The following is a 21,616-nucleotide window of genomic DNA, read 5'->3' on the forward strand; positions in this document are numbered from 1 at the left end:
TTTTCCCAACGTCGCAAGCAGCGCAAACAACGTACATCATGCCCATTACCACCCACGCCATGCAGGAGCCTTCCAAGAGGCACAGCCTTTCGACAAACGCCATTGTAACCCTCCTCCCTCTCCTGCCACTATGGCTGTGCCTCGCTGTGCGCGCAGCCAACACCGAGCTCACCCCGCCGTCAGCGTCGATTTCCGGAGACATAGCTCAGCTGGGAGAGCGAGCGACTGAAGTTCAGTCATCACATCGCTAGGTCGGGTGTTCGATCCACCCTGGCTCCACAATCGACCGGCGTGCCTGGCACGTCGAGCACACCACTATCTGCTATAGTACAGTGGTCAGTATATCTGCCTTTCAGGACTCTGTAGCGCAGACGACCCGGGTTCGAACCCCGGTAGCAGAAGCTTTTGCCGGTTTGTATGGCCTGTTTGAAAGGAGGTTGTGATGGAGATGTTGGGACTGGATCGAGAGAGAATGTAGAATGCATAGATAGACAGCGTAGAAACCGGCTTATAAGGTGTGCAGGCCTGGCTGCGCAGGCTGGTGAAAGTGGTGGTACGTAAGGCCGGGCGTAGGGCACGGCAGGAGACGCCCAAAGGAAGGGCGAGGGAAAGCCAGAGGTGATCATGCCTGGGTGATTAGGATAAAGCGATTAGGGGCCTGAGGGGGGGCCATTACACGGCGGATTAGAAACACCAGGTGGCGCTGGGCACATGCGCTGACGTAACTGCACCCCTCAGTGTCCCTGACGCCGCTCAAGCCACTCTCGCCATTACCAGCGTCATTGCCTCGATCCACCCTTCTTCAACCCATTCCACCACAATGACAAGCCCAAGAACACCGCGGCGCTTCGGCTCAAGAGAACCCATCACACCGGGGCGCGACGACGCAAACGGTGCGAACAGCGCAAGCCCATTAGGCCTGGGACAGCCGCCAGGAAGACAAGGCGGCAGCGGTGGCGAGCGTTACACTTCACTCTCGTCGCTCATGCGCTCCCCGGACCCCGCGTCTCCCACGGGCCGCAACGGCGCATCGGGGTGGCGGCTGCCGATTACCGAGGGTGTCGTGGTGCACGATTCGAACGGCAACGGCGTGGCACACAACCGCGGCCGGGAGAAGCAGCGCCTCAGCCTCTGGCGGCTGATGGCGCTCACCGTGTCCATGGGCGGGAGCCAGGTGAGTCGGCGTGGGCTGCGGGCCTGTACATGACGCGAGGCTGACGCGCAACAGATCGCTTGGACAGTGTAAGTCTTTCCCCGACGCGCCCCCCCTGACATGCAGCGAGCTAGGCTACGGCACGCCCTACCTCCGAGACCTGGGCATGTCCGAGTCCATGACGTCGCTGGTATGGCTCGCAGGTCCCATATCCGGCCTCGTCGTGCAGCCACTTATTGGGGCAATCTCGGACAGCTCGACATCGCGCTACCGACGCAGATACTGGGTCGTGGCTAGTACCGTGCTCCTCGTCCTCTCGGGTCTCGGGCTCGCGTTCACCGAGCCGGTGGCCAAGGCGATCGTGGACCTGTTTGGCGGCGGACAAGGCGACTGGGACCCGAACACAGGTGCCATGGTGCGCGAACTGGCCATTGCGATCGCCATCTTCTGCTTCTACTGCCTCGACTTTGCGCTCAACGGCCTGCAGGCGTCACTGCGCAACCTCGTGTTCGACGTCACGCCGAGCGACCAGCTCAACTCGGCCAATGTCTGGAACGGGCGCTTCAACCACCTCGGCAACATTGTCGGGTTTACAATGGGATACATGAACCTCAACAATGTGTGGGGGTTGAAGTGGCTCGGAGGGGACCAGTTCCGCAAGCTCTGCGTGCTGTCCCTCATCCTCCTTGTCATCACCGTCTGGATCACATGCCACTTTATCGAGGAGGACGAGCGTGCGACCCACTTCCATCGCCGATCAAAACTCCGCGACATCCTGGCTACCATCAAGGAAGCAATCGTCACGCTCCCAAAGCCCGTTAGGCGCATCTGTATGGTCCAGATCGCCGCCTTCATGGGCTGGTTCCCATTCCTCTTCTACGCGACCTACTACGTCATCAACGTCATGGCGTATGAGCTAGGTCACGAGCCTGACTTGACAGTTGCGACGCGCGCAGGAAGCTTCGCGCTCCTCATCTACTCGTTCGGTGCGTCGATATTTCTGTAGGCACATCTGACTCCCCCTCAGTGGCGATCATTGCTGGCACCGTTCTTCCGTGGTTCTCAGAGCGCGACCCCCGCCTTGTGGGCGCCACCTACGATGACGACTCTGCAGACGAGGACGAGACGCTCGACTCGGAGTTTGCGAGGGATCGCGCTCATCAGGCCGAAGTGGAGCGAGTCCGCGAAATGGTCCGCCAGTGGAAGCTGGAAGTCGTTAGGGATGGCAAGGAGCTCAAGCTGCCCAGGAGTGAGCGTTACTCGTCGACATAGTCTGACCCCAGTGCCGTTCTTACTTCGCAACATCTGGACTTGGGCACTGGTCCTCTTTTTCGTCCTCATGATGGGGACATTTGCTGTCCAGAAGGTTTGGCAGGCCACGATCCTCATCTCGCTCGTCGGCATCTGCTGGGCTGTTGCCTGTTGGGTGTAAGTTCTACTCGTGTCGACGTGCAATTCTAAATTCCCAGCCCCTTTGCCATGATCATGGAGTTCCTCAAGGAGTTGGAGCAGCCCGGAGCCAATGGCACAAACGGAGCAGCGACGGACGATCGCCCCGCCCACGGCCGGTCGTCATCGCTGGGGCCTGCATTCCGTCCAGGGCAGAACTCTACCCTTTCCGAGACCACTCCACTGATGAGGAGCTACTCCACTGCCGACCTGGAGGGTGCCAGCATGGAGTTTGCTGGACAGGGATCTGTCGCCGGGGGCACCATCATGGGCATCCACAACCTGGCCATTGTCTTCCCCCAGTTCATTGTTGCGCTGGTCGCGTCCGTCATTTTCAGGGTGGCCGACGGCGACGCCGGTGACTCGGCTCCTGCCTTTGACGAGGTGTTCAAGGCCAAGACGGGTGTGGCGTGGGTCCTTCGTTTTGGAGGTCTGATGGCACTCGTGGGAGCCGTCATCTGCCGCCAGGTGCCACCGACCAAGACTGAAAAGGTGAGTCGCACGAGTCGCCGGGAAGCAACACTGTTAACATGCCTCGCAGATCATGCGTCGCCGTCTTGCCGAGATTCGCGAAGAGATTGGAGAGTAGGCCATGTATCAATACGTTTTACACTGTAGAAGTGATGGATTGTTTGTGATTGATTTGATTCCGCGAGGGGCCATGTAGCGTGTCACCCTGGAGTGTGACGTCCACACTACCGAGCACCGACGCGACCCCCCCTCCTCAACGCATTCTCGACAACTTCCAGTAACTTGTTCCTTTACATCTAGAGCCACAACCCCGCGACCACGGGCCAACACACGACGCAATGGCTCGTAGACCAAACCCGGGGTCCCGGTTCCAAATATCCAACCCGCAGCCGGTCCCAGAACTCGACTTTCTCGGCGCAGGTGGTCTGAGCGATGGCCCATATCCGCACCCGAGCGCGCCGGCGTCCAACCTTGCGCGGCCAGCGTGGCCGGCCGGCGGCGAGGCGACCCGCTCACAGGTCAATGCCGACCTGTCGCAGCGGCTGAACGGCGGCGTCCTGTCGGGCGGCATCCCCATCGGCGGCATCGTCAACAGCGGCGGCCCACCCGGCCGGCGGCCATCGGCAGGCCACTCGCCCGGCCAGTCGACGTCGGCCTTGCCCCCCGTCGTGCATGCGCGCTCGGCGTCGCGGCAGTCGGTGGGCATGCGCGACCCATCAGGCTTCTCCCCGCCCCGACCGCAGCGCTCGCTGCGCCGCGGTCGCGAGAGCGAGGACATGCAAGGTGGCGCGCCGCCTCCGTCGTCGCTCCGCACGGTGCCGACGACGCACGTCACCCGCCCGTCGAACGGCCAGAGGATAGAGATTCCGCCGCCCACGCGCCTCCAGATCCCGCCGGTGCACGACTCGCCCGTGGAGCTCGTGATCCCGCCGGTCGACTACTCGCCCGTGTCGCCTGTGGACGGGCGCCCGACTGGCGGCTGGGCGGCTGACCGCGCCGACCGCGCCGTCGCGCGCCAGCAGAGCGACGAGGTCGCGCAGCAAGCCGCCGCGGTGCGCGCTGGAACGGGGAACACTGCCGACGACCGCCTCCGGAACGTCGTCAACGCGTTCAGGTCGGCGGGAAGAAGCGCCCAGAATCAACCACAGCAGCAGCAGCGCCGTCCGCGCAGGGGCACAGTCACGAGACCGGCCGAGAATAACAACTGGGACGATCTGACGTCTGGCGTTGGTGGCGGCAAGTTTGCCGAGATCGATGGTGGGTGGACGAGGTCGGTGCTCGCTGACCGTTGCAGGTGTGATGCGCCGAATTCGAAAGGACTGGCCGTTCATCATGGAGGGCGACTTCTCGTCGTCGTCACTTGCACTGTCATTGCTATCCCAGGCGCCGAGTAGAAGCCTACCGCCGCATCCCGATCTCGAGGACTTTGAGGCGGTCCATTCGGCGCTGTCGATCAGCCTGCAGACGGCGGTGCAGTCGCATTTCCAGACATTCGCCGCATCGCTGCCAACACACGCAAACTTTGTCGCTGCGCTTGAGCGTGCCCAAGCACAGGTCAAGGTCTCGCGTGTGGCGTTGAAAGACGCCCAGGAGGGTATCAGCAGCAAAGGCAAGGCCGAACTCTCGAGCGTCAGGACACGAGAGCGCATGGTGCGCGAAATGCTCCAGATCCTTGATCACATGTAGGTCTTCGGGTCGCGTACTATGCTAACCCCACAGCGACGAGCTGAAAAAGGTGCCCGAGAAGCTCGAGTCCCTGGTCGCGGAAAAGCGATTCCTGCAAGCTGCACTGCTGCTGGTTCGCAGCATCAAACAGATCAACCATGAGGATATCCGCGACATTGGTGCCATGTCAGAACTGCGATTGTTCTTCAACTCGCAGGAGACATCACTCACCGACGTCTTGGTCGAAGAGTTGCATAACCACATCTACTTGAAGACGTTTAACAGTGAGACAAGGTGGCGGTCATATGTGCCAGGACAAACGAAGCGTGAGTGTGTGTTGTTGCGGCATGACTTCTGACGCCCCAGTGCCCGTCATCGAATGGGCAGAGGACGCCCCTATCCGCAGAGATGCCTCTGGATCGGTCGAAACATCGTCCCGCTTTTCGAGCTACATTTCTCATCTCGCCGTCAAGCCAAACCACGAGCCAATACTCAATGAGATTGCGGCGCGAAGCGGCAGGTCAGCGTCGCAGTTGGCGAACACGGCGTCGATCACGTCCTTGACATCCGTCGGAACTACGACCGATGCGGTGACAGGTGAGGTCGACTCATTTGCCTACATGGAGACACTGCTCGAGGCACTGGCGGCGTTGGGCAAGCTCGGTACAGCCTTGGACGCATTGGTGACCCGTGTACCGACCGAGATTCACTCCTTGATCGACACGACCAGCGACGAGGTCGAAGAACGAGCAGAGCAGCGTGCGGAAGAGATCTCCGCCCTTCGTCCACCAAGCCTGTTACTGGCAGAAAAGCAGGACTTGGAGAGCATGCCGCTCTTCGACAGCGACAGAGTGTCCGCGTCAGGCGACCAGGGCGGCCTCCCAAAGCACGCCGTCATCCTTCAAGACTTGTTCTGGACGCTCTACTCCAAACTGTCGGCAGTGATGGAGGCGCACCGCGCCGTCTACGAGGCTGCACGCTGGATCGCCTCCCGCCGAGACTTTAGGGATAACAGCAAGGCAGACCTGAATCTCAACGTTCCAGTGCTCGAGATCTGGCGGCCGGTGCAGCACGAGGTCCGTCAGCTGCTACAAATCTACCTCAACGACGAATCGGCTGGATCCAAATCAAACTCCAGTGCCATTCCCAGCGTCAACGAGGTGCTCCGTGACGGCAAATCCCGAGACAAGACACGAGATCTGTTCAGGTTTAGCGACACCGACACCCGCGCGGTCAACAATGAGATCAAGGAGGTCGACGAGGCACTCAAGCAGTCACTGCGAGCGTCGGTCCCAGGATTGATCAACCTGCAGTCCGGCGATGTCAATGTCCTCAGCGGTGGTCTGGCATCGGATGATCGAGTTACGGCGGCAGGGGGATACCGAACCCTCACACCCGCCAACCTCTTCAATGTAACGATCCTCTTCCAGCCAACACTGGCTTTCATCGACCGGGCAGTGGCAATCGTCCCGCCCGGCTTCGAAGACGACATGTCACAGTTCGGAACAGTACTCGAAGAGTTTGTCGTCGACGCCTACATCCCGCAGCTCAAGGAAAAGGTCACCGCCTCGTTCCAACAGGCCGTGTCTGGTTACGACGCCTTCCAGCTCGATCGCCGACCAGGCCTTGGTGACAAGCCGCCTCTCAAGGTTGGTCACATCTCAGCGAAAGCTTGCTAACCATTCCAGTCTAGCGTACGGGTTATGACATTGGTGCAGGGCCTGTGTACCATGCTCCAGCAAACGCCGTTCCACAAAGAGGACTACAGCCGCCTTATTGTCGGCGTGGTGGTGCAGTACTACGAGCAGTGCGCCACCAGGTTCAAGGATCTAGCAACGCTCCCACCGAGCCGTACCTCGCCTACGCAGGCACTTGCCCTCCCGGCTGTATGGGCACAGCGCGACGATGTCATGGCTGCCATGACGCGCGTCCGGGGCGCCTCTGTGAGTTGGAGCGGAGGGAACCACGACTGACAGTCCAGCTCGACGACCGCGACGAAGTCGAGGATGCAGAGCAGCGTGAAGTCGCCCTCGAGATGGGCCTCTTGGACAACAAGATGCCCCGCGAGTCGCAGCTCATCAACTCGACGCGCCGCTTCGAGTCAATCGGCCACCTGGCCCAGACGATACGATGGTTCATGGACTCGCTCATCGACATCCAGGAGTTGGTTGACGACAAGACAGCCGAAACGGCAACCATGAGCGACGGCACGGCGAGCACGGCGCCTCGCCTGCCCCTCACCCACGCCATGGCACAGCGCTTCGGAGCCATTGTCAAGACCTACCAGCAGCTCATTGATATGACGCTCAACACGATGCGCCTCGAGGTGCGCTGTCGTGCACTGTGCAACCTCAGCGCGTCTTTGCAACAGGTGGGTGCCTTCCCTTGCCACATCAGCTGACATTGTAGGGCGATTTCCGTCTTGAGAGTGAAGCCCTGGAGCCCGACCCAGACGTCACGGACCTCAACACGTCGCTCATGGAGGCCGACGAGATTGTTTCACGCGCGCTGTCGCCAGCCGACAAGGAGTTCATCTTCCGCGGCCTCGCGGCGCTGATTGATCACGTCTACGTCCACGCCGCGCGCAACATCAAGGTCGTCAACTCGGCGGGTGTGCGCAAGATCCGCCGCAACATTCTGTCCCTTCAGCAAACGCTGCGCGGCATCATCGTGTCCGAGCCAGAGGGCATGCTCCTCCGCGCCACGGAATACTGGGACCTGTTTGAACGTGGCCCTACGAAAACGCTCAAGAGCATCCACACGACCGACCCCCTCTTCTCGTTTGACGACTACAACGCAATGCTCACGCTGCAGTGCAAGACCGACTCGGACGAGACACTGCCCGACCTCAACGAGTATCTTATCGATCTTCACGCACTCGCCATGTCCATCCCCGGCTGGGACGTCGGGGCCTAGCCCGGCCCTGCTCTGGTAGCGGGCCATATCGTAATGGATTATCCTGTAATACTATGCCATGCTGCTACAGTGATGCTGCGGACGCTGAGATCAAGTGGATATGGATATTACTGACGACGACTCTACGCTGATTCTCCGAAACGCAGGTTTGAGATGTGGAAGTTTTCTCCTAGAAGCCTGGGGGAGTTAGCGAAGAAGGTACAGAGTACTCGGCACTCACGTCTTGCACACGGCCACCAGGCCGTCTAGCCTCGACATGATGGCGTACACCGTTGCCACGCCGAGGGCGTAGCGCATGTACTGTTCTCCCTGGAGAACTTCGACCGTGACATGGGTCGGAATGTCTTCGTGGCGCTCTCCAGGATCCTGGGGCACGACAAAGCCCTTGTGCTTGCTCTGATGCTGTGTACGGGTAAATAGCGGATCAAGGTGAAGGTTGCGTCCTGATCAAGGTTGCGGCGCCACTAAGTTGCGGCGACTACACAAGCGCACCTCGGAAGACTTACGTATTTGACGATCAGGGGGCCCGGAGTGATCTGCGGTAGCGGGGTGCCTGCGCGCATCGCGGCCATGGACATGGAGATGACGGCGAGCACATCGCCGAGGAAGAGGGGGTCGGACATTCGGGTGCGGATAAGGAGGCTCCGGCGCCAGTGCGGGTCCATCTGGGGCAGGACGTGGTTGAACTGCATGAGGAGCGAGACGAGCTCCTCGAGGGTCATCAGGAGGCCTGCGTAGCTCTTCTCAGGCCAGCGACCGCGGATGGTGTACTCCTTTGTGGCGTCGTGGTGGCGGTGTTTGAGCTTTGCGAGCTTGGCGCGGGCGCGTTGGATCTCTTGGCGAGTGCGCTCGTTCTGCGTCTCATCGACGTACGGGTGCGGGTCGTTTGCGGCGGACAGAATATCGCACAGGATCCTGCCGGTGGCGCCGATTGAGCGTGCGTACGACTGCCGCGTAGCAAACCTTGCCGAGTACGCCGGCGGGACTATGCAGGTTAGCGAGTGGAGCCTGCGGCCACTAAGCCCACGCACGATAGGAGAAGAACCAGGCAGAGGTGATGCCGACAACGACGCAGACGAAGCGAAGCCATCCGACCTCCCAGCCCCACGATGCGTTTGTAAGTCTGAAGAGGTGACCGTTGAGGTACGACTGTTTTGGGGGTCAGTGACTGCTGTCCTCTTACTTGAAGCAATACCCACGTATCCTGATCTGTCAGCAAGAGAATTACCACTGCCACTCACCAACAACAAGAGACACGGACGCCGCAAACACGATCGCAGTGACGGGAGCGGGGTAGTAGAGGCGGTAGAAGACGACGAGCGGGAAGACGACAGCGCAGACGGCTCCCAGGCCGTACGGGTTGCCGTCTCCATGCCCCGAGCCAGTGTACCAAGCCGCGAGACCGATGCAACCGCCAAAGAAGGACGCGATCAACCTCGAGCCCCACGACGCAAGTGTCTCGCCAGAGAAGACGGCGAGGGTGAGCTGCGCCATGATCGTAGCCCAAATGCCTCGGTTGTCGTAGTACCAGGCAGCGGTGCTGTGAAAGTAGGCCGGCATGGACGTCAGGAGACTGAGAATGGCGGCCTTGAAGAAGAACATGCCACTGCGAGAGGTCAAGACATCCGACACATTGGTCAGCTTGGAGATGAGAATGAGCGGCGTCGACTTCCAAGGCATGTAGTCGGGGTTACGGCGCCTTGCCTCGCCGAGCTGGTCGTGCACCTGTTCCTCATCGTCGTCCAGGGAAGCGTCCAACCCTTCACTCTCCTCCTCCTCTGTGGCATCCGACGCAGCTCCTTTGGCCTTGGGTTTCCACCAATCGATGCCAAACTGGGCAAGCAGCGCCCACGGGGACGGGAGCCACAGTCTGCGCTTGACACGCAGGTCGTCCTTGTTGCTGAGCATGGCGAGGAACGCGTGCAGCGCCTCGCCAAATTCGATAATGTGGTACTGCGCCACAAAGCAGTAGAAGAGGCCCTTGTGGTGCACCGTCGTCTTATCTTCGCTAAGATGGCTGGGGTCGAAGAGGTGGGCGAACGGCTTGATGACATCGGGACGGAGCATCTTGTACCGCTTGAGCTCCACCTCGAGTTCCGAGATGCACCTCTTGAGTTCCAAATCTCCAGCGAACCGTCTGCGGTCACTGGCGTGGCACCAAGCCGAACCAGCCGCCAAACCCTCGCTTAGAGCCTTGGCGATTGGCAGCGAACCCTTGGACAAGAGCTCCATGCCCTCGAGAACTCGGTCCAGCTCTCTGTCCTCGACACGCTCGACGTCCATGTAGCGCTGGCTCTCGTACACGCCGACGGGCTGCTGCGCCTTGTGGAGGTGCTCGAGCAAGGACATGTGGCTGCCCTTGTGTCCGTGTCCATGTCCATGATGCCCGTGGCTGTGGTGGTGTCCGTGGCTTCGGTGGCCATGCTTGACATGTTTGTGCAGACGCTTCATGAGCGCATTCTCGTCCTTGGCGTCCTTGTCCGGGCGGGTGTCGTCCCCATCCTGGGTCGGTGTGACGTGCCCACTGCCATTGGCGGCTCCTGGTGTGTGGGGCCCATTCTCCGTGTCTGAGTGATCGACAAGATCCCTCGACGAAGGGATGTTTCGGACCGAGGCCGGGCGTGACGGCGCCCTGGAAGGTGGGCGACTGCTATCGTGCGCCTCGAGCGCAACTTTGGCGGAGAATCCTGCCGAGTCCAAGTGCGTGTGCCGCACATTGTTGACAATAGCGTTGAAGAAGAACGACAGGCCGCTAGCACGCGCCTGCATAGCTGAGAGAAGGGGGTAGATCTCGGTCAGGTCCTTGCCTGACAGGCGGCCAAAGCTGATATCAATGGGGAGGTAGCGAGCTTGAGCAGCGAGTGGCGGGACACCAGCCAGACTGCCAAGAAGCACCTGGCGGATCGCGGCGCTGCGGTCACCCCATGCCTTGAGCTTCTCGTCGGTGGCCGAGTCGCGCACGCGGTCCCCCCTGGCTGCGTCAAAGCTGACATTGCGTGCCGACGGATCGCCTTCAGCGGGCTTGCCACCCTCCTTGCTCTCCTCGGAAACGGCAAACGTGTTCATGTGGCTCGCCTCGGAGAAGAGCGTCTCGATCTGCTGGACTGCCTTGTGGAGGGGGTCCACGACGCCGGCAAACTTGGTCCGGAACTGGTGGGACGCCGACTGGGGGAAAATGAAGAGGGCGCAGACGAGGCCGATGGCAGCCTGAATGAAGATGGGCTGAATGGGGATCCAGCCAATCTTGTAAAAGGCGGTCGGGTACATGGGGACGAGGGTAAGGCCCTGTTGTTTCGGTTCAGCGCCATTCGACACGGCACACCTACCACATCCATGATAATACACGCAATCACAAGGGGCATGGTCGCCGCGCTGGGCGCGGTGCGGACCTTCCACCATAGGGCGAGGCCAGTCCCAAAGGCGAGAAAGACGGCGGAGACGATGGCAGGTTTCGCCTGGAGGTACGTCGCGTGCGTCACCTAACCTTGTCAGCTGTGCCGCAGCACCCCAACCCTCACCATCTTGAGGTCCCTCAGCGTCGGGTTTGTGATGTACGCAAACTTTGCTTCTGCCGCGGCAATCTTTGCCGGGTCGGTAGGGTGTCGCGTCGCATGGGCAATGACGCACGCGATGCAAATCTTGTCGAGGTCAACGTCGTCGCCGCAGCCCGCACGTACCCAGCACCACGAGAGACACGAGTAGAGGACGAGGTTGAAGATGGTGTCCACGACCTGCACAAAGCTCTGCCATGGGGGGATGAGCGAGGTCGTGATGAGCACGAGGACTGATCGTCAGTGGCGCAGAGCAAAGACAACGTACACGCCGCGGGGCCCATCTCGAAGCCGACAGGGTGGATCATCATCAGGACAAACCCGAGCCACATCTGTGCGGGGTGAGTACCTTGCCTGGCGCTGCGCACTGGGCTGCTCACCGAAATGGCAACGCGGATCACAATCTTGATGCTGTTAAAGTTGAGCTTTGGCTTGATCCACGAGAAGTATTTCGTCTTCATGAGCTTGTCATACGTCTTGGAGATCGCCGAGGGCGGCTTGGGCGGTGTTGTCGGCGCTGCGTCCTTCGGTGCAGGGGGGTTGCCCGCGCCATTACCGGTGCCGGTGCCATTGCGCTTCTCCTTGTCCTTGTCCTGTGTCGCAGCAGCCTGGCCATTGAGTGAGCGGCGCGACGACCGCAGGCTGCTCGCGCGGCCCCCCACGTCCTCGTCGTCACCGCCGACCACAAACGTCGCGTGGTGGTGGCCCGGTCGGACGGACTCGTGTTCCCCCGTCACCTGTATGACTGGGGCCGCCGCGCCGTTGAGCGGCTGGAGCGGGTGGGCTTCGGGCATGCTGGTGCGTCTCGGTGCGCCCGGGCTATATCTGGTGGTGGTTATCGTGTGCCCCACACCCAGTATCTTTGTTTGTTCGATGTTGCCGAGGAATGCAGAGTGGTGCGTGTGTGGGAGAGATGCAAGTCTCGGGTGCACTAGTTTGCGCCTGTTGGATTCTGCTTCTGCTGTAACTGCTGGCTGTCGTCGTCCGTCGCCGTCGTCGTCGTCGACGTTTGCTCGTCTCTCTGCTTTGCTGCCCCGAGTCACATGTATTTTCTCATGTTTGTGTTTCCTGTTGTAGCTCGTGGTAGGTAGTAGCGGTAGGCGGCGCGGCACCACCAGCCAGGGTTGGCTGGGAACCTCAGCCAGGGACTCAGTCTCGGGATTGACAGACTGCCGAACTCAGGACCCTTCGTATCCGATCCAATCCATTTGCCTACAATTCCCATTGTTTAGACGGACATGGCCGGCCGTAATACGACGTCATAATCAGTACCCCACGTCACTCCTGGCACCCCAAAGTGTGGGTCAGTGGCATTGCTTGCATGGTACAACAGAAATTATGATGGGCGACGCAGCATCGGCCGCCGCGTCGCCATGCACGAGATTACGCAGTCGTCAAACTCTCTATTCTACGCGACCTCACCATCCTCGGGCCACACGACTGGAGGCAGCGGCTTGTCCCAGTCGACCTCGCTGACCTTGGCCGCGGGCAACCACTGCAGGCCAGTGGACAAGAAGGCGCGGGCAAAGCCTGGCAGGTTGGTTTCAGGCAGATCAGACAACATGAGCGTGTCAAAGTGTGGGACGACGCGTCGAAGCACACTGTCCTCGATAGGGCGTGGCGATGGCCCACGGTTCTTGCGCTTCTTCTTGGGCTTGACAAACTCATCCGTCTCAGGCTCAGTGGTGGCTGGGGTTGAGACGGATGACACAGGCTCCCTAACAAAGCCGGGAAGGTATTCACCCAGGTCGTTACCAATGAGCAAAAACTGAGGAGCATTGGCAAGGCGCGGGCCAAAGTTGGTGGACAGTAATGCCTCGTAGAGAGCCTTTGAGCAGTGCGGCAAGTAGGCAAGGTGAGGTTTCTCGGCACTGATGATGTGCTGACCGCGCTGAATAGGTTAGCCGGGAGCCACACGAGCAACCTACAAGATTCTCTTCGATCACGGTACAGCCGAGTGCCTCGAGGACCTGCAGGTCGCCGTCCTCGAAGACGGGGTCGAAGCTTTCAATGATCGACGGCTCACCGCCGAGGCCAGAGACAAGCTCGAGGATGAACGCGAGCTGGATCTTGGCAGTACGGTCGCTGAATGGCTTGCCAAGCCCGAGGCAGAGCACTTCAAAGTCCACCTTCTCGGCACCAGAGAAAAGAACTGAGCGCGTGCGAGAAACCAGGTCTAGCGAGTCAGTTACAATCCCACACGGACTCCTCACCTGTCCAGTCGTCCGCCCACTTCGCCACCATTTTCTCACGCGCAGTCTGGATGTCGGTGACAGCGCGGTCGACATCCTCCTTCTTGACCACCACCTTCTCAACCTTGCCCTTTCCTCCCTTGGCCTTGCCCTTGGTCTTGGGCTGAACGAATCGGCTGTCGACGTCGACCTTCTTCGATGAAGGCTCCTCAGGAGGGGCCTGTCCGGCACCCGCCTTCTTGGCAGCCTTGCGACTTTCCTTCCAGGCCTGCTTGGCTGCCTCCTCTTCGGCCTTCTTCTTCGCCTCCTTTGCGCGTCGCTTGTCCCGCTTGGACAGCTCAGGCTGCTTGGGCTCCGAGTCGGCTACCGAGTCGGCATCGTCCTCGACCAGGGCTGGCGTGGGCTTTGGAGGCGCAGCCTTGACCGGCGAGGTTTTGGATTCTGGCTGAGTCACGCCGTTGGTCTTCTTCTTCGACGATTTAGTAGGAATTGTGCTGCGGTGTCAGAAAGTGTAAAGCTTCGCCATACGCACGCAAACGATTCCTCAGTGGCCTCCTGGATCTCCAGCTCCTCCAGTTCGGCGATCAGCTCGGTCTCCGCATCGTCGTCAAGAAGTTCGAGGTCCTCATCGTCAAGAGCATCTTCCGCAGGCGACAACTCCTCTTTTGGCGTCACAAAGTCGTCGTCGTCAAAGCCGCCCGCCTCGGCGCGCATCTGCTTGGCAAGTCTACAGTCAGCCACATGCCCAAGCCACGAGACTCACTTGAACACCGCCTGCTTGTGCTTTTTGCTCCTCTCGTGGTTGGTCCACTGCGCCTCGCTCTGGAAAGTCTTGTTGCAGGCGACGCACTCGAAGATCTCGTTGCCAGACTCGTCCTCCATTCGGATGCCGGTTCCGTCACCCTCATACGCATGTTCGTCAACCTCCTCCTCGTCCTCTGGCCCTTTGGTGGAAAACTTTTGCCAATCCTGCTCCACGTGGGCCGCCGCCAGCCTCATCCTCTCCTCCTCGCGCTTGCGTGCCGCCTCGGCGTCGACAGGTGGTGCCTTGAAGCTCGGCGTCGAGGCTCCAGAGGCAAGAGGGTTGAGAGCCTTCTGCTTCTTCTCCTGTGCAAGCTTCGCCTGGTATGCCTTGTAGCGGGGGTCTCGGTGCTGAACAAATTCCACCAGTGTCCTGACGGTATCAATGTATTCCTTGCGGTGATCCTCGCGGAGTTTCTTGTTCTCCTTCTCCATGAGTCGGCGGACGTTACGGTCCTCTCCACGGTGCGCTTCCCACTTCTCTAGCCACTCGAAGCGCTTCTCGGTGGTGAACTCGCCCCATGCGACGTAAAAGTCGCGGACCCAGTGGGTCTTGGCTTTCTCCGCCTTGGTCATGCCAGGTGGAGGCGCGTAGGGTGTAGTCGAGTCGCCAAACGTGGGATAGTACACAGACGTCTGTCCTTCAGGAGTGTGCAGCACTTCATCAGAGCCGAGGACGTTGAACAGCGTGCGGTAGACCGAGTAGAACCCCTGGCTTGTTAGTTCGTCATCTGAACACTAACCCACCTCGTTCGAGTCGTCCATCTTCCTCGCCAGCTTGGGGTCAAAGAACCGCATCAGCTGCTCCAGCTTGACGCCTGGGTCTCCTCGCCTCCGGTTGTTAAACTTGGACCGCTTGTCATTGGTCGCAGTGTCGCCGGCGCGGACATGGTCGTAGAAGTCATCGTCGTTGGTCTCGATGTGGTCGTTGCGATGCTTGTCATAGAATGCTCGTTCCTGTATCGTGTGAGAAGGCCGTATAGCCATGGTCGCAATCCAGCCTCACATTTGGGTCACTCAGAATCTGGCATTGGAGTCAGCACGGCTCGGCTCCTCGGATCCGACGGCGAACCCACCTCGTAAGCCTGTTGCAGGTCTGCAAAGAGCTTGGTCGCCTCTTCGACGCGGTGGGGGTTCTTGTCCGGGTGGTTGACGAGCTGTCGAGTGTGAGTTGGGCCATCACGCAGCTGTGCAGCTTACAGCAAGCTTCCTGTATGATTTCTGGGCGTGTCAGCATTGACCCAAGAAAGTGGTGCTCAAGCCCGGGCGTACCTTGATCTCGTCTGGAGTTGCCTCAATGTCTACCTGAAGGAGTTCATAGTAGTCGATTCTCCGGTTTGACTCGTCCTCTTCCTTTGAGGCGGACGACCTCGACTGGTCGTTGCCCATTGTCTAAGGTGAATCTAGAGCAAGAGATAAGTGGCAAAGGTCACGAGAGTGCGATGGACTGGATATTTCAGTAGAGATACTTTAGAAAACGTCGAGTGGAATTGATTCCGCGTGTTGTTTCAGAGGTGGAGGTGGTCCAAGCGCGCGTGTCGTTGAAGCAAAGCCAAAGGCAGGCAGGCGTGTGCAGTGCAGGGCGATCGATCTCTGTGATGGCGAGGACGCCTCGTGAAACATTACACTGCTCGAGCTGCTCGAGACTTTTGGAATGGCGCCTCCTTCCTCGATCAACACGACACACACACACTTCTGCTATAACACACTCCACTCTACCTACACACCTTCCCTTCGCATGTAACACACACACACACTCGACAGTCAACACTCTCTCTTCCACACCAACAACAATAACAATGACGACCATCAACCACCACCCGCCAGCCTCGGCGCGACTGGCTTCAACTTCGACCACACCAAAAGCAAAGTCAAGCCGCCGCTCCCAATCAGTCCAATACACAACCATGGCACTCAAAAAGTGGACAGATACTCCATCTGCAGAGGAAGACGGCCCGAGTTCAATCACCTCGCCAGCAGCATGGCGCACTCACAACCGCGGCGCCAGCTCGGGCGACAACAGCGGCTGGTTCGGTCTCAGCGAGCTGTCACCAGTCAGTGGTGCGCCCGCTGACGTACTAACCCCCGCCCAGCCCGGAACTCCGTCCGACACGGGAATTCTGCACCGAAAGTTGAAGGAAAAGGAGGCCGAGATCATCAGGGTGGGTGTGGACACGCGTAACATGCTTGCTGCACGTGCCGTGCGCGGGCATGCAACAGCGCTTCGAGAACCGCGTGGCGACCGCCCACGGACGTGCTGACGCGTGTAGCTCGGTAACGAGGTTTCAAAGCTACGCGAGGAACTTTCAGTTCGCCCGACGCAGGAGGACCTCGACAGTGTGCGGAACGAGTGGCAGACGTCTGAAGAGCTGTTCTCCCAGTCCCAGCGGTAGGTGCCGGAAGTGTGGAGGTCACCTACTAATCTTCCAGTGACAATGAACAGAAGCACATGACGATCGAGAACCAGAGACAGTACATTAGAGTGGGTACCCGCTTCACGTTTGGGCTCACCCACCAAAACCTCGAACACAAGCTCGAAGAGACGCTGGGAGAAAGTTGGAAGGTCTGTTGCATAATCTCGAAGAAGAAACCGAACTGATTCATTCAGGAGTTCATCACTCCTTCGCCACTGAGTCGCTCCACCTCGTTCAACGCGTCAACGCCAGTCGGTAAGAGCGCCCCACATCGCTCCTCCGTGTCATTCAAGCGCGCCTCACGCGCCCGCCCAATGTCGTCGATCGAGCTGGGGCGAGGCCTCTCAGAGCTCGCATCTCTTCCTGAACCAGAGGTGTCTACGCCAGCTTCAGCACTACGAAAGCTCGAAGGAACGCGGGAGTCGACCGAATCTGGCGCCGATTCGCCAGTTTCCAGCCTTTCAGAAGTGACCAAGCACCCCGACTACTTCCACCTCGGGGTAACGCGTCCATCACCACAGCAGATAGTACACGGGTTTGGTCAGACGCCAGTCACAGAGAGGAAGCAGCAGGCAGAATTCTGGCTCGCTCAGTTCCGCCGCGTCCACCCAGATCCTGGAGCAGATGTCGGCGCTGGCCGCGCTCGTCAAGGCTCTACCGGGTAGTGTCGCCGAGCAGATCGAGGCTGCCACCGAGAGAGGACGAGAGAGAGCCGAGGAAGCCAACCTCAAGGTCGAGGTACACAAGCAAGTGATTCTCGAGCTGCTCGACGCCGCCGAGCAGCGATCCGAGCTGCGCGAGCTTCGTCTACAGGGGATTCTCGCAGAGGTAGGTTAGAACGTGCCTGTCTTGAGCTAACCACCCAGGCCAAGGCGTGCAGCGGCCAGATGGAGTGGTGAAGTGTGTGTGTGACGAGAAGAAGCAGCCCTAGACCGTATCAAGCAGATGCCCATAGAATGCGCAGCAATAGTATTGTGTGTTAGTCCAAACACCTGTGTCAACATGCCTGCCGTCCATCGCTGGTCGGAAGCAATGCATCATGTCTCTCATAATGGGGTGGTGGGTAGTGCGAAGAGTCCGCAGACGGGCAGTAAAAAGACGTAGTAGTCGCAGACTAGACGTCGACGTAGAGGAGGATGGGCTCGCCGACCTGGTCAATCTCGGGAATAACACACTGGCGGTTAGCCGGGTCGCGCGCGCAGCACCAACCTTGAGATCAAAGGCCTTGGCGAGCACGATCTTGAAGATCTTCTGGACGTTGATCGAGTGGGATGTAGAGCAGAAGATCTGGCCATGTCAGCTGCGTCCCGTGCCAAGCCACCCACCAGTGGCGCGTGCATTGCCTTGGAGAAGCGCTTGGCCTGCTTGGTCACCTCCTCCTGCTCCTCGCGCGGCAGGCTGGCAAACAGGTCATACTTTGTGCCGATGAGCACTGGGATGGCGGTCTGTCACGCTTGTCAGTCACGCCGCCTGCGGCAAGCCACACCCCCCCCACCCACCTTGTTGAAACCCCGCGCCTGGCGGTACCACTCCTTGACGCTGTTGAGCGTCGCTTTCCGCGTCAGGTCGAACATGAACAGGATGGCCACGGCGTCGTTTGAAACGAGCGGCAGCATGGACACGAACTCGCGCTGTCCGCCGAGGTCCCATATCTGCCGTCAGCGCAGCGCGTCGTCTCCGCGACCCACAGAGAAGGTAATCTCCGTGTTCCGGATACTGATGGTCTTCTCCATAAAGTTGACGCCGAGTGTCTGGATATAGTCCTCGCTGGGTTGTCAGTGCCAGCTAGCACGACGCACACACTCAAAGCTCCCCTCGACATATTTGACCATGAGCGATGTCTTGCCGATCTGGGAGTCGCCCACCATGCCGACCTTGAGCACGATGCTGGGCGGTGTGAGCTGGCGTCAGTCACCTCCAACTTACGCATTCCGGTCGCTCCCCTCGCCACCCGACACGCGCCCGCTGCCCGAGCCCGACGAGGCGTATCCCTGGTCCGTCATGATGGAGTGTCGATGATGATGCAAGAGCTCAGTCTGGTCTGGTCTGGTCTGGTTGGTCTGCGCGAATCTATTGCGCGCGAGCGGTGGCGAGGGACAGAATCAAGCCGCAGTCGCTGCTACTGGCGCTCGGTCCGCTCGCGTGGGTGTTGCCGCAGCCCCGGGGTGATACAACAGGTCGTGAGGTCGCGCGCTGGGTTATTGTGCGCGCGTCGTCGTCGTCGTGTGTGTGCGTAAGTGAGCGTGTGTGTTGTTGTGCTTGTGTGTTGTGTCGTTGCTTGTGTCGTTGTTTCTGTGTGTTGTTCCCGTGGCTGAGATCGAGGGTCTCGCGTCAGTCAGTCAGTCAGCCAACGGGGGGATCAGATAAGCAATTCCACGCGCCGAAGATCGACGCGCCGAGCGCGCCCAACGCAAGCGACCACATCAACAACAGCACCGACGACGCGACAGAGGCTCTGGTGGAATACACAGAGCATGTCTGATCTAGGGAGAGGCACACGTTTAAGCGCCTCTTGGCGTGGAGGTCGCTCCATGCCCGCTGGCAAGACGTGATCACGATTCAACTTCGCCAAGTGTTGTCTCCTCTCTTGGATCGATCTGTGGCGCCACGGTCCTCAGATCCTCCAACGTCGTCGCGTCGCGCGTCGACTCTGCTCCAGAACCTGACCACGGTCTCTGTCTCCAATCTCTGGACATTCTTCTTGCTCCCCTTGTCATCTACAAGCACCAATTCATCACACTTGTTGACACCCTCAAGTTACTTACGTAACCCCACGTGGCATCGGGTCACACCTCCGACGTCTGTGCGCTTTGGCAGTAACAAGCCGAGCCGGTGTGATCTTTCGCCTCTCCTGCTACAGTTTGTGAACACCTTTACCACGCTCGTTGACCAACTCGACTCACCATGAGGCCTCGCGCAGGGACAGGGGTCCTCCGGCTCGCGTCACAAGGGCTGCGGCCTCGCCTCGTCGCGCGCGCGCCGGCGATCCGCACGCTCACGTCGCGACCTCTCCGGCATGTGACGACGTCCTCCCCCTCAACAACCCCCTCCCGCGCCTTCGCGGCCGTCGCGACGGCCCCGGCCCCAGCAGACGACCTCGCCCCGCCGCCACCCACCCCAGCTGCGGCCCCCGTGCCCGTCCTCGGTGCTGAGCGCGCACGCGCAGCCCTGAACGACATCGCGACCATCCTGCACACCGACGTCGGGGGCTCGTCGGCGTGGTACGCGCGCGTCGAGGCCGCCCTGTCCGACCTCAGCGATACCCGCCGCGGCCGGCTCGCCGTCGTCGGCGACAGCCTCGCTGGCCCGCGCGACGTCGTGTCCGCCGTGCTCGAGGAGCCGCTGTCCGATTCGGCCGACACGACGCGCGCGATCGAAGAACGATACCTCGGCACCGGGGACGACACGCTCGCCATCACGTACGATGCGCGCGCAGCCCGTCTGCCAGGCCAGCTGACGGTCCCGTCGTCGTTCCTCTCCCAGTCGGGCGCGGACGTCGTCGAGATCCAGCCTGGGCCAGACGCGATCGCGCACACGCTCGCCGCGGACGCGGTCGTGCTCGTTCTCGACCCGATCCGGCTCACGACAGCCCCGGCGCTCAAGGATGTGCTCGCGCCAGCACTGGCCAAGGGAAACGTCCACTTTGTCGTGAACGGCACACTGCCGCCCAGCGCTACCGAGGAGACGGTCCGCGCCGCGCTTGCCGAGCAGCTCAAGCACATCACTGTCCCCGGCACGCCGCACCCGACGTACGACCTCAGCTTTGTCAACGCGGCGGCGGCGATGCGCGCTGCGTCCGCCCTGTCTGCCGCGCTGGGCTCTGACGCCGCAGGAGGCGCCAAGGCCAAGGCGTTCGCCACGTTCCAGCGCGACTTTGTTGGCTCCGCTATCGGCCCATTGCGGGGAACGCTGCTCACAGCCATTCCGCCGGGGTACCAGCTGCGCACGGCCGAGAACACGGCGCACCAGGCGATCGCGTACACCGAGTCGGTGCTCGGGTCGGACCGCAACGTGCTCCTGTCGGCGTCGGACGTCGTGGCGGACCTGCGCGCCGAGGCGACCAGCGGCGCAGGCAAGGCGCGCCGCATGTCCGTCGTGACCAAGGGCGTGTCGAGCGGCGTCGTCGAAGGCAGCATCGACTCGTCCGTCGCCCAGGCCAAGGCCGACATCCAGCAGCTCTTCGACGGCCGCCTGTCCTGGCTCGGGCTGGTCGCGCGCCTGCGCGTCGACGACGTCGGCGCCGATATCGGCTCGTACATCTCGCGCCAGTTCTGCGCCGACACGCAGCGCCAGCTCGTGTACGAGGCCGGCCAGCTCTCCGAGCTGCAGGGCACGCTCGGCGCAAGCGCTGACCGCACCGCGCGCCAGCTGTCGTCCAGCCGCACGCCGCAGGGCCCCGAGGCCAACGTCGCCGGCCACCCCTTCTCCTCCCCGCTCCTCCTCAACCACCTTTCCTCGCTCGGCCTGTCCATCCCGCCAGTCGAGCCGCGCACCCTCCTCCCCCCGCTGACCAGCCGGCGCAACCAGCTCCTCTCGACCGTCGTCCCCCGCCTCCAGGTCTCGGCGCAGCGCTCCCTCCTCACGACGTACGCGCTATCGCTCGCGGGCGTGTCTGCCTCCTGGGTCGCGTGCGTGCCCCCACTCGCCCTGATATCCGGCTACACGGCCACCGGGCTCGGCCTCCTCTCCGTCGTTGGCGGCCTCGCGCTCGGCCAGCACTTCTGGGCGCGTGCGCAGCGCCGCTTCTGGAAGGACTGGGCACGCGTCACCGACATGCTCAAGGACGACCTCGTCGTACACTACGACAAGACTGTCAAGGCGCTTGTGCTCTCCCGTCCAGAGACCGCCGCCGACGGACTGCAGGAGCTCGTGGCCAAGCGCGAGACGCGGTTGAAAGAGCTCGAGGGGCGCCTGGAGCGCTTGAGAGAACGGCTGGCAGACCAGACCGCCGCCGATAGCACATAGAGTAGAAGCATGCAATAATGTACAGTGGCTGGGCTGATG

General features: G+C 60.8%; 7 protein-coding genes and 2 non-coding genes across 9 annotated transcripts; 6 read left to right on the forward strand and 3 right to left on the reverse strand.

Moving 5' to 3' along the window:
* The first annotated feature begins 194 nt into the window (after positions 1-194).
* Positions 195-279, forward strand: LOC62_02G002418. The gene is given in 2 exon segments: positions 195-231; positions 244-279. It is a non-coding gene; the product is annotated as a tRNA-Phe (tRNA).
* A 39-nt stretch (positions 280-318) lies between these two features.
* On the forward strand, positions 319-401 carry LOC62_02G002419. The gene is given in 2 exon segments: positions 319-355; positions 367-401. It is a non-coding gene; the product is annotated as a tRNA-Glu (tRNA).
* A 415-nt stretch (positions 402-816) lies between these two features.
* sut1_0 (General alpha-glucoside permease) lies at positions 817-3,240 on the forward strand. The gene is made up of 7 exons (XM_062768929.1): positions 817-1,174; positions 1,229-1,242; positions 1,280-2,139; positions 2,181-2,402; positions 2,437-2,581; positions 2,623-3,094; positions 3,144-3,240. Exons 1-7 carry the CDS (start codon positions 821-823, stop codon positions 3,189-3,191), a joined length of 2,115 nt encoding a protein of 704 aa, XP_062624913.1. The 5' UTR covers positions 817-820; the 3' UTR covers positions 3,192-3,240.
* A 171-nt stretch (positions 3,241-3,411) lies between these two features.
* Positions 3,412-7,654, forward strand: sec8 (putative exocyst complex component sec8; the record flags this gene model as incomplete). The annotated part of the gene is made up of 7 exons (XM_062768930.1): positions 3,412-4,330; positions 4,368-4,755; positions 4,793-5,064; positions 5,105-6,387; positions 6,427-6,681; positions 6,720-7,109; positions 7,148-7,654. The coding sequence occupies 7 exons, from the start codon at positions 3,412-3,414 to the stop codon at positions 7,652-7,654; spliced, it is 4,014 nt and encodes a 1,337-aa protein (XP_062624914.1).
* A 122-nt stretch (positions 7,655-7,776) lies between these two features.
* On the reverse strand, positions 7,777-11,999 carry SPAC57A7.05_0 (putative protein; the record flags this gene model as incomplete). The annotated part of the gene is made up of 9 exons (XM_062768931.1): positions 7,777-7,831; positions 7,875-8,056; positions 8,161-8,639; positions 8,686-8,803; positions 8,900-10,939; positions 10,981-11,133; positions 11,173-11,438; positions 11,474-11,537; positions 11,586-11,999. 9 exons carry the CDS (start codon positions 11,997-11,999, stop codon positions 7,777-7,779), a joined length of 3,771 nt encoding a protein of 1,256 aa, XP_062624915.1.
* Positions 12,000-12,512: 513 nt separating this feature from the next.
* DNAJC21 (DnaJ subfamily C member 21) lies at positions 12,513-15,618 on the reverse strand. The gene is made up of 10 exons (XM_062768932.1): positions 15,471-15,618; positions 15,399-15,419; positions 15,275-15,355; positions 15,205-15,222; positions 14,946-15,155; positions 14,161-14,909; positions 13,930-14,124; positions 13,419-13,891; positions 13,134-13,381; positions 12,513-13,096 (listed from the first exon to the last, which is right to left on the reverse strand). Exons 1-10 carry the CDS (start codon positions 15,585-15,587, stop codon positions 12,614-12,616), a joined length of 2,595 nt encoding a protein of 864 aa, XP_062624916.1. The 5' UTR covers positions 15,588-15,618; the 3' UTR covers positions 12,513-12,613.
* A 219-nt stretch (positions 15,619-15,837) lies between these two features.
* On the forward strand, positions 15,838-17,574 carry LOC62_02G002424 (uncharacterized protein). Its single transcript, XM_062768933.1, is given in 7 exon segments — positions 15,838-16,252; positions 16,292-16,360; positions 16,469-16,587; positions 16,629-16,761; positions 16,807-17,214; positions 17,225-17,440; positions 17,479-17,574. The coding sequence occupies 7 exon segments, from the start codon at positions 15,998-16,000 to the stop codon at positions 17,509-17,511; spliced, it is 1,233 nt and encodes a 410-aa protein (XP_062624917.1). The 5' UTR covers positions 15,838-15,997; the 3' UTR covers positions 17,512-17,574.
* A 29-nt stretch (positions 17,575-17,603) lies between these two features.
* Positions 17,604-18,871, reverse strand: spg1 (Septum-promoting GTP-binding protein 1). Its single transcript, XM_062768934.1, has 7 exons — positions 18,539-18,871; positions 18,416-18,499; positions 18,301-18,379; positions 18,112-18,264; positions 17,938-18,057; positions 17,822-17,899; positions 17,604-17,786 (listed from the first exon to the last, which is right to left on the reverse strand). Exons 1-7 carry the CDS (start codon positions 18,613-18,615, stop codon positions 17,727-17,729), a joined length of 651 nt encoding a protein of 216 aa, XP_062624918.1. The 5' UTR covers positions 18,616-18,871; the 3' UTR covers positions 17,604-17,726.
* Positions 18,872-19,516: 645 nt separating this feature from the next.
* On the forward strand, positions 19,517-21,577 carry LOC62_02G002426 (uncharacterized protein; the record flags this gene model as incomplete). Its single annotated transcript, XM_062768935.1, has 1 exon — positions 19,517-21,577. One exon carries the CDS (start codon positions 19,517-19,519, stop codon positions 21,575-21,577), a length of 2,061 nt encoding a protein of 686 aa, XP_062624919.1.
* Between the last annotated feature and the right edge of the window lie 39 nt (positions 21,578-21,616).

The sequence above is a fragment of the Vanrija pseudolonga genome, chromosome 2, assembly GCF_020906515.1.
Source record: "Vanrija pseudolonga chromosome 2, complete sequence".
In the NCBI taxonomy this organism is placed as follows: Eukaryota; Fungi; Basidiomycota; class Tremellomycetes; order Trichosporonales; family Trichosporonaceae; genus Vanrija; species Vanrija pseudolonga.